The 11,247-nt window shown below is 31.7% G+C and overlaps 1 protein-coding gene and 1 long non-coding RNA gene across 3 annotated transcripts; one reads left to right on the top strand and one right to left on the bottom strand.

Annotated features, from left to right (window-relative positions):
- Window positions 1–1,174: 1,174 nt before the first annotated feature.
- LOC122271398 (uncharacterized) lies at window positions 1,175–4,185 on the top strand. Of its 2 annotated transcripts, none has more exons than XR_011637500.1 (3): window positions 1,175–1,411; window positions 1,916–3,704; window positions 4,074–4,185. It is a non-coding gene; the product is annotated as an uncharacterized lncRNA (long non-coding RNA). The 2 variants fall into 2 exon arrangements; XR_006226351.1 differs by having other exon boundaries at window positions 1,916–2,057.
- A 1,362-nt stretch (window positions 4,186–5,547) lies between these two features.
- Window positions 5,548–10,517, bottom strand: LOC107452058 (uncharacterized). The gene is made up of 2 exons (XM_016068349.3): window positions 9,659–10,517; window positions 5,548–6,018 (listed from the first exon to the last, which is right to left on the bottom strand). The coding sequence occupies exons 1-2, from the start codon at window positions 10,405–10,407 to the stop codon at window positions 5,613–5,615; spliced, it is 1,155 nt and encodes a 384-aa protein (XP_015923835.1). The 5' UTR covers window positions 10,408–10,517; the 3' UTR covers window positions 5,548–5,612.
- Between the last annotated feature and the right edge of the window lie 730 nt (window positions 10,518–11,247).

Here is an 11,247-nt window from a genome sequence, read left to right on the forward strand (position 1 = left end):
ATAAGTTTAGTGAAGAATCGTGATTGTTCTGTAGTAACTAAGAAAAACTTATGCACGTGAACGTGCGGGAAGTTACATGTAAATTACATGGCCAAATTAATAGACGTACTATAAGATTCTATGTATAATCTTAATTATCAGGTGTTTTTACGCGGCTGAAACCGGTTTACAATTGCTTATGTTCGCGTATCAATCACTTAACATTGCAATGCAATACGTTAAAAATAAATGCAATTGGGATGTAGTATATAAAAAATTTCTTGAATAAAAACCCATTACATGTATGTTTAAATATAAAAGTATTGCATATAAACACGCGCAAAACATGTAATTATTAACAAACTATAGTAGGTCTAATAGTTTGATCTAATTATTACAATATACTAATATAATACATGATATAATAAATATTTTATATTTATATGATATATCGTCTAATTTATCCAATCGTCGAATCTATATTATATATCGTCTAATTTAACAAATTGATACACGAACGTAAACAAGTGCAAACCGGTTTCAGTCACGTAAAAGCAATAAAGCTGTATAAGTATCACCTGATAATTAAGATTTTACAGAATCTTATAGTGCGTCTAATAATTTGGCCAGAAACTGTAAGTGCAAAATGCAGAGTGCCCTTATGAAAATTTAAGGTATATTTAAGGTTGATTTGAGGTATTTTTGAGGTATTAAGGTTGTTTTGAGGCATATTTGAGGTATATTTAAGGTTGCAGAGAAAACAGCAATAAAAATTATACCTCGTAAAGGTTGTAATTAAGGTGTACGAGATTGATTTATACATACTTCAGCTTGTTTTGAGGTTGTTTAAAATTCACTTCAAATCAACCAGACTGATAAGAAGATTTTTAAGGTAAACCAGGTTTATTTTCTAACACTTGTAACTAAAGAGGTATTTTTGAGGTATAAAAATTTTTATCTTATTTCAACTAACGATAAAAAGGTATTTATTGAGGTATATGAAGTCATTTTATTTATACCTAAGCTTATTTTGAGGTTGTTTTAAATTCACTTCAAATCATCCAGACTGATAAGATGATTTTTAAGGTATACGAGGTTGTTTCTCTTACACTTGTAACAAAAGAGGTATTTATGAGGTATAAAAAAATCAACCTTATTTCAACTAACGAGAGTGAGGTAATTACGAGGTATAAAAAATATACCTTTTTTCTACTAACGATATTGAGGTATTTATGAGGTATAAAAAAATATACCTTATTTCAACTAAAGAGAGTGAGGTATTTATTGAGGTGTTGAAGTCATTTTATTTATACCTAAGCTTGTTTTAAGGTTGCTTAAAGTACACTTCATATTAACTAACTCACTTCCCAGAGTTCCATGCGAGCCGGCAAATGGCGTGTGTGTTGACAATCGAAAGTCTATTCGAAATTCGGTAAGTGTGCTTGACATTTATTAATTTAGTTTTATCACTTTTAATCAAATATGCTTCAATTTTGAAACTTAAATTTTATTATTTTTGTTTTAACGACGCGTCCTGATCTTAAATAATTTAAGTTGGAGGATATTCTTAGAGGCTATCGTTGTAGGCTTAGCAATAAGAGAGAATAACCGAAATATTTCTCGTCACTGTTTTGGGTAACATTACTGGTGAATCGTTACAGCAGGTTATGCACAGTATATTTTATTGTTTGTAGTTCAGTCAAATAGAACTATTCTTTTTATTTTGCTTAAATGTATATGTTTTAACGTAGCAGTATGCACGCTGATTAATTGAGAAAAATGTTCACAATTTCTCTTATAAATAAATCATTGAAAATTGAAAGATTTTTAAAATAGCAATTTTGCTTTGAAATTCTACTATAGCTGTATGCTTATCGTTTGGATATTTGTTGCAAAGTTTATATTATTGTGTATATATATATATATATATTTACAGAGCTTATCCACAGTTCCCTGATATTACTGAGATGGCCTAGGCTGTAAATAGCACATGCGCGGCGGCGCAGAAGAAGAGACAAGCAAGCTACTGCTCAGCCTTCCCCTAGGATATAGTTCTGAATTTATACCTAAAAGAAAAAGTAATCTCTCCTAATAAACTACAGAATTTATGTAATTGTTGATAACAATAGTTTGCTAGATATTTGATAATTGAAAACTAGTAACTGTACTAGCTCACTTCTTCATGTTTGATCACAAAACTGCTATTTTCACTACATGTTATTTTCTCGCATTTTACCCACGTTAATTATTTACTAAGCAGATTGTTATTACTTATTAGAATATTGGGCAGAATGAAATTAAATCCGATTTCAAGTTTATATGACAATTTGTTTCAAGGTTATGAGCTTTTTCATGCAGCTGTTTATGGTTCACTACTTCAAAAATGTGCGAATTTCGGAAATCTTAAATATTTTAGAAATAAGTCAGTATAGTATGCAATTTTAATCCTGAATTGAATAAAATCAATTGCAAATAAAAACATTTATTGTTGAAAGTAATATGCATTATTTTGAGTTTCATCCTATGGGATGTGTATTTATATTTAAACAAGTGTTTGTAACAACTAACTATTAGTTTTATTCTGCTCGGTATTATAAGTTATATAGGAGATATTATACTCAACTTATTTTAAAAGTATTATTTCAAATCATTCTCTCTTAGACATTTTCCTCACATAAAATTACTCACAACTTTAAAATAAATGCTCCTTATCAGCTTGTAATTTGTTCTATTCGATTGAGTGTAAAAAAAGAATAAAAATTGGTACATAACTTTAAAATTTTAATTTATTAAACGATTGTAGATTCTTGATTACATTGATTAAAAATTATTAAAATAACTATTTTTTAAGAAACTCTGATGTGATTGACAATAACATAAGTCCTTTTCAGAATCAGCGTCAAAAATTTAAAAAAAAGCTGCTAGTTTCATGAAGTCTGACAAAAAGTTGAAAAATATAGACTAGGTTTATTGAGTTTAAAGATTTTTAAAAAAGAAAGGGAAGGAAATCTAATTATTAAACTTACAAGTACCATAATGTTACAGATGTATAGAAAAATAAAAAGTGTTAAAATTGCATAATAAGATTGGAATTATACAGGGTGTTTATAAAGTCCCGGACCCATTTTGATGTTTAATAACTCATAAAATAATAAAGATAGATTAAAATTAATAACATTAATGGTTAGATAGACTCAAAAAGTTTCATGACCCTTGTCAATGAACTTCCACGTGTGCCCCCTTCGTCGCACGGAGAATATCAAGTCGATAGTCAATTTCACGAGAGGTAGCTTTCTTTTTTACAGAAAAGACAATCTCATCAGTCGTATACTTAGACATGTTGGAAAACTTCGTATTTCCACAACTAGAAGAGCTTCAGCCACATGTCTTTTTGCAACAAGATGGTGCACCACCTCATTGGGGTATCATCGTTCGTAGTTCTTTGAATGACCATTTTACAGGAAGATGGATTGGGCGAGGAGGTCCAATTCCTTGGCCACCCAGATCACCTGATATAACGCCGCTGGACTTTTTTCTTTGGGGATTTATAAAGGACAATGTTTACAGGAGGATCGTGTCGAACATTGATGGCCTAAAAGCCAGAATTACAACCGCAATAGCCTCTGTGGATGCCGACATGCTTGCCGCTACCTGGCGTGAAATTGACTATCGACTTGATATTCTCCGTGCGACGAAGGGGGCACACGTGGAAGTTCATTGACAAGGTTCATGAAAGTTTTTGAGTCTATCTAACCATTTATGTTATTAATTTTAATCTATCTTTATTATTTTATGAGTTATTAAACATCAAAATGGGTCCGAGACTTTATAAACACCCTGTATATTTGAATTTCTGTAAATGTTGTTAATGGTAATACTGTCTTCAGTGTATTTTATTTTGTGGCTGTGATACATGTCATGCTTTTTAGCTACGAGGATTGAATAGAAATGGCAGAAGATATTTATCTGAAAAGGAAAATTAATTTCATCCAGTTAATTTAAATGATAAAAAAAATACTTTCTAATATTTTAAGACCTGCCACTATTATTGTAAATATGACTTTCTTACTAATTTATATTTTTTTTCCTTTTAGGTTCCAATAATTACAAGTTTCAACATGTAGACGGAAACAGTATTTAAAATAATTTTGTTGGTTTGTAAAAAAAGTGAAATTTTAGTTTTAAATAAAAGTACTTTGAATTTCAGCTGACTAATTATTTAAATTTGTAGTTTTATAGCTTTAAAAATTCAAGCACCTTAGACAACTATCTTCTAAAAATACGAGTATGAGTTCCCATAAATAATTTTTACTAACTGTAGAATTTGGATAAGTGTTATTTTAAGATGATTTAAATCAATCTATTAAAATTATAGAAGAATTATGCATTTGAAACTTTCTTTTATAGCTTAACAAAAGAAGCAATTACTGCCGAAGGTTTAATATTAAAAATTTCAGGTTGATAAATGATCTCTACTAGTGAAAAAAATGTAATGTACATTATTCTTCATATAATATATATAATATCTTTATATATATATTATATTTTTTATATAGTGAGTCTAAAAATTAATAAACTAGGTGGTCCGTATAACACCTCACCTTCGTAAGTGCTAAAAAAAACATCTTTGGTTGATAAATTAATACTTCTAAAAATACAAAAATATATACTTGAGGTTACGAAATAATAACTTAAGGTAGAACATGGAACACATGGCGCTAATTAAAAATAACCTTTCCAATTGTTGAAAATACACTTCAGGTTGATTTATAACAACCAGAAGTGTAAAATGGCCCACCTTAGGTTGAAAAATATATACCTCTACAAGCATAAAATTATATACCTGAGGTTGAAGAATAATTACCTGAGGTAGAACAAAATACATTTGAGGTTGATTTATAACAACCAGAAGTGTAAAACGACACACCACAGGTTGATAAATATATACCTCTACAAGCATAAAATTATATACCTGAGGTTGAAGAATAATTACCTGAGGTAGAACAAAATACATTTGAGGTTGATTTATAACAACCAGAAGTGTAAAACGACACACCACAGGTTGATAAATATATACCTCTACAAGCATAAAATTATATACCTGAGGTTGAAAAACAATTACCTGATGTCGAACAAAATACACCTGAGGTAGATTTATAATAAGCTGAAGTGTAAAATGACACACCATAGGTTGAAAAATATCTACCTCTACAAGCATAAAATTAGATACCTGAGGTTGAAAAATAATTACCTGAAGTCGAACAAAATACACCTGAGGTTGATTTATAATAACCTGAAGTGTAAAATGACACACCTTAGGTTGTTGAATAAATACTTCCACAAGTGTAAAAAAATATACTTCAGGCTGAAACATATATACCTCTGGAGGTATATTTAAGGTATATTTGAGGTTGATTTTGAGTATTCATTTGCACCCTTTTCAACCTTTACGACGTATTTAAACAACAACCTCCTTTATACCTTTAAAATATACCTCGTTTATACCTCATTTATACCTCGATTTTTTCATAAGGGTGGGTAGGAATCTGCTCAGTAAATCAAAAGCTGTTCAGGGTGATATGTCATTTTTATTTAATAGAATTGTTTATTATACATTTACGTACAGAAATGTTTTAGCATTCCAGAAGAATATATCTCTTTACTACTTTTGGGACATGAAGCATTTCGACGCCTGCTGGAAGCTGAAGAGACTTAGCCATCTGTTCACGAACTGAGAACCTTGAGAGATGGAGAAGGGATCTTGGCGATTTCGTTAAAGTTCTATTTTCCAGCACATGCTCTTCGTACCAAGTCCATGCAAGTTGCAATAAAGTTTGCTCCGAAGTTTTTGTTGGCGCAAAGCTGCTGCAGAATTCTTCCTTAGTTAGAAAAGGGTCTGTTATGCTATTCCACAGTAATTTTAATGCGCGCGAGGACATAAATGGAGACTGACTATTGAAAAAGTGCAAATACAGTATTTGCAGTGATCTAACTGTCTTGGAGTTGAGTTCTGTTACATTCACCATACTTTCGGATACCCTGTCAATATAAATAAAAAATATCATCTAAATATCAGCACAATAAATGTTATAAAAAAAATAAAGAAAACAGGTTTGTTATGTGTAGCGTTTGAAACGACTAGGAATTGAAAACAAATACTAAAACTAATAAAATTCTCATAATACAGTAGTGTTCCGATTATCCGAGTTTCCGCTTTAACCGAGTTATCAAATATTTTATAATGTCTGCGAAGTTTTCCCTCATCGGGAACGAGTGTTGACTCCTAGGTCAAAAAAGTGACCTAAGATAATGTGCATTTTGAGTTTTTTTTCTTCTTTTTTTTATACAAATATCTTACAAACAATGCTTTGTATGGGGCCTCCCTGGCCGAGTGATATCACCCGCCAAAGGCTCGGGTACGAATCTCTGCGAATGCATAGTCGATACGAATCCGCATCCGTCTTGCACTGACCACAGTGCTGTCGTAAAATATCTTCAGTGATTATGGGTTAGAGTCCCTTTGCCGTCGGGATAACCGTGGGAAGTTCTCGTGGTCTTCCTCTCTATGTAACGCAAAAATTCGTTAGTTCCATCAGAAAATTTATCTCAATACTTGATCCAGGAGTACCCTTATCTTCTGGATTGGGTTCAAAATTACAAAGCTACGGAGATCCATCTACCACTGAGGATATTCCACGGCAGCATTCTGGTCGGTGCAAGCTAGATGCGGATTCGCATCGATCAATCATTGCCGGGATTTGAACCCGATTTACTTCATTGGAAGGCGAATGCTCTACCTCCTGAACTATCGCAGATCAAGAGAAAACTTTTGCCAAAATTTTTTTCCGAATTGAAGCACCTAACCACTGACCTACTTTACTTGATACGGCACATAAAATTGACATGTTTGTCTTCAGCAAACAGCAATAACTTTAAACTCAGTTATTTTAAATTATATTTTATTTTTGAATGTATATTATTATTATTTTTTTCGTATTTACTTGTATTCTTTCGTTAACTACACATGGTTATATAAATTGACTTCGCCTATTTTGTCAGATGAATAGCGAACTTAATATTCATATTAGAATTAATACGCACTTTAGCTATAATTGAATAGGCTCATTCTTAAAATATTTTTCAATATAGAGAGTATATAAATACTCACAAACAAGAGTCCATGAATCGCGTTAAGTGCCACAATTTTGCATGTGTGAAAATTATGCAATAACATAAATTACTAATTATACCAGTCAGTGATTAAAAAAAAACTAAAATAATTAATCGGTCCTTCTATTAAATCGGTTTAAAAAATATTTTTCAATATAGAGAGTATATAAATACTCAGAAACAAGCAAGTTTCCATGAATCATGTTAGGTGCCACAATTTTGCATGCGTGAAAATTATGCCAATAGTATAAATTACTAATTTTACCAGTGAGTGATAAAAAAAAACTAAAATAATTAATCGGTCCTTCAATTAAATCGGTTTAAAAAACGCTGCATTTGCGATTTAAAAAAAAAAAAGCCTTTCATTATATCGAAATGTTTTTTTTTCTTCCTGATTTTAATTTATTTATTATTTTTTATTTATTTTAAATTTCAAGAAAATTAATTAAACATATCGATATTGATGAATTTTACATTTCTCAGCACTTTTCCGCTGAGCTGGAATCACTGGATAGCAATAATCTCCAGGAAATGATTCAAACCACTACCACTATCTCTATTAGAGCTCAATAGACGTGAAACATAAATTATCAATGAATGAAGAAAGAGTGACAGGACCACCAAGGTGGGGTCCTAGATAAGAATTGGTCTATGGTCAATGATTACTTTTCATTATTGAGAATTAGAAGAATGTGTTGCATCCTCCTGTGGAAATAGGAGTTGCCTGCATGCTTCTTTCAAAAGGGTTCAATTAATTCATCAATGCTTAGTATTCACTCATTTTGTGAAGAGTTGTAATAGATGGTTTATTTTGAAGATAAAAGGCCATATGATTAGAACAGGAACTAAAAACCTTGAAAGAGGAGAACAGAAGAACAATGTGTTTGCAAAGTCCTGTAGTCATGAATAAATATTTACAATAGTTTGCATACTCACAACTCCATGTCATAGCATTTAAATTTATTTATTATTATTAGATTTTTGAACCTGATGGCTTAGACTGCACGAGTCCTTATATCGAGCGCCGATTGCATTTTTTCCCTACCAGAAACAGTCGTTGAGCAGCCAAATCAATTTCATGGGTTTACAATTACTAATGTTCAATTTTGCAGCCTTCTAATTTTGAGCTCAATCCAGAAGACAAGGGAACTCCTGGATCAAGTATTGGGAGAAATTTGCCTTCGAGGAGGACTTTTTTATGGAACAAATCCGCATTTACGTTACATAGAGAAGAAAACCACAAAACCTCCTACGATTAGCCTAGCGGCAAGGTGACTCTAACCCATGATCTGTCTACCACTAAGGATATTTTACGTCAGAACAGTGGTCGGTGCCAACTGGATGCGGAATTGGCATCGACCAACCATCGTTGGGATTCGAACCCGGCTCACCTCGTTAGAAGGGGAACGTTCTTTCCCCTGAGCCATCACGGCTCATGCAGAGTCGTATAAAGTGTTCCCGACAACAACACCAATTAATCGATAAAAAATTAATTTCCATAAAAATATTTATTTTTAAATAATAAAAACTGTTCAATTTTTTTCAAACTTATACTCTTAATAAACACCTTTGAATTAATCCCCCCCCCAAAAAAAAAATTATAAATCAAAAATCAAACAAGAGTTAAAGATGACACGTGTTTTATTTTTCAAACACGGGATATCTTTATATTGCTAATGCTTAATAATTGCTTTCCCAGAGCTTAACAATGACCCAATTTTTAATAAGGGAGTTATTTAAGAGCATGCTTATGATTGCCACAAAATAAAGTTCTTTAAATGTTTAAAAAAAATAATAAAATTAGAATGTTTTATGGAATAGGAAACTTGAACAACTAATAAAGAAAATTTGGCAAGAAAGTACAAATTAAAATTGAATTGATCATGTTGGCAAGATGATCGCGTCTGCGAAATTATCATGTCAGCGAAATGAGCTGTCAATGATCGTTATAGAGAAACAGTATCGGTGATGTGATCTTTCAATGATTCACAGAGCTGAGACATGAAGACAGCTCAATCAGAGCTCATTCGATGTTTTTCATTTCGTCTGTTTTATTAATAATTTGCTAAGTTCTATTATGATAGTGTTGTTTCTTGAATATATTTATTGCCGACCTCAAACATTTATATTTTTTACTGGATTTCTAAAAACACATATTAAAAGCGGTTATTACGGAACACCTTGTAAATAGAAATAAACAAGCGATTATCTGTAATGGAGTTCGAAGTAACTGTCTGTTTATTTTGGGCGAAGTGACTGTCTGAGCGTCCTTATTTGTAATTGCAACGTCAATTTTCAGTTCAGAAAGAGTTTGAAAACTTGTTTTTGCTGTCCAAGTAGCCACGTGGAAGCAGAGTGGGCAATCCAATGGATTATATAAAGTTAAGAAAATGCTAAAAATTCGGTCTTATAAATAAAGAGCAGAGACGAAAAAATAAAACATATGACGAGAGAAAAAATAAACAGTCTTATTAATCAAATAGGTTATAATGGAAAATAATTTACATACCTACTAACAGCTGACATCCAATATCTGTGGTATACATAATTCTCCGCAGATAGACCCTCTGTTTTTCCGTATTTAATCAAAGAGACTAAGTTCTCTATCTTCGCAAATAAGGAATAATAGAAAAATCTAAATGATGATTTTTCAACCTCGCTTTCCCAAATCTTCAATACATCGATTTTAGCTTCGTGTGCGATTCTGAGTACATCGTCTAAGATTCCATAAGGGGAATATCCATTTGACATACAAAACACTCGAAGGCATTCCACAAAGACACTCTGGTGAACTTTATTTTCGCTTGATAGTCTGAAATATCGAAGAGCCCTCTTGTTAAGTACACAATTGTCATGGAAGTATGCTTTTTTCACCATTTCATGAGCTTTCAAATAAAATTTTAAGGCAGACGACATATACTGAGAACACTGATGTTCTTCATGAAAGTAAATTAGTTGGCGACCACACCACGCCAAGGCTTTAGGGGAGGACATTTCGTTGAATTTTATCACCAACATCTCAGCTGCTGAGTTCTCGCTGGCACTTCTAAATTCCCCAGTGATGGTCACTTCGAAACACATTAAATTTAGACAGTTGATGTGAGTTTCATATAATCCTATTGCGACGTCTTCTTCATCAAAGAATGCACTATCTTCTTCATGTTGGTGCCAGCATTTCATTTCGAAGTTCTGTCTTTGCTCTAATGCTTTGACCACTAACAACAAATCATCAGAATCAACACTTGTTACACTCGTCATAATAATTATAAGTTAATATTCTTAAAAATTAGTATTTTCTTAAAATTGTTATCAACTTGATTTAAAAGATCAAACCTTAGATCGTTATAATTATATTTTTTTCTCCGGGCTATAAAATCAGATATATTTTTTTTTTAAAAAATCAAATTTACTTATTTTACTACTCAGTACAAACTGAATAAACTCAGGTGATTACAGAATAAGAGAGCTCAAATATTTCCCGAAAACCTTCATTTCCACGTGTACTGCAGTATTAGATCAAAGATATGATATTTTTCTTTTGAGCCTGATGATTTAATGCGTCTAAGGGCACAGAAAGCCACGCCCATACTTCCTCAGCGGCGAACTACAGTCTACCTCCTTTAATGACGCTCTCTGATTGGTTGAATGTGCTGCATCCATTCAACGAATTGGGAGCAACTCTTCCAAGACGAAAATAATGAGTTTGGTTATGTTACTTAAAAAAAATTTAATTAAGCTAAAATAATAAACAATTATTGAAGAGTGTTATGTATGAAATTAATTGATATCACAATATCAATTATAGACATATATTCATGCCTGAAAATTGCTTACGCAAAAAACTAATTTTATTCGTAAGAATATCGATATGAGTTTTTTTGGGGGGGAGGGGGGAGGGGGAGGATAATAAGATAATACAACAATACAACTTGAATACAAAAGTGTAATAAATAATAAAGTATAATATAAATAAAAATAAACGACTTATATTTCTGTTTACTATTTCGAAAGCAAGATCTCATACTCAGTCAAAAGTTGAAATGGGTTTAACTTCATAATCAGAAAATGTTTTGAATAATGTGTAAAAAGGTTTTCAAG

The sequence above is a fragment of the Parasteatoda tepidariorum genome, chromosome 8 (assembly GCF_043381705.1).
Source record: "Parasteatoda tepidariorum isolate YZ-2023 chromosome 8, CAS_Ptep_4.0, whole genome shotgun sequence".
Classification (NCBI taxonomy): domain Eukaryota; kingdom Metazoa; phylum Arthropoda; class Arachnida; order Araneae; family Theridiidae; genus Parasteatoda; species Parasteatoda tepidariorum.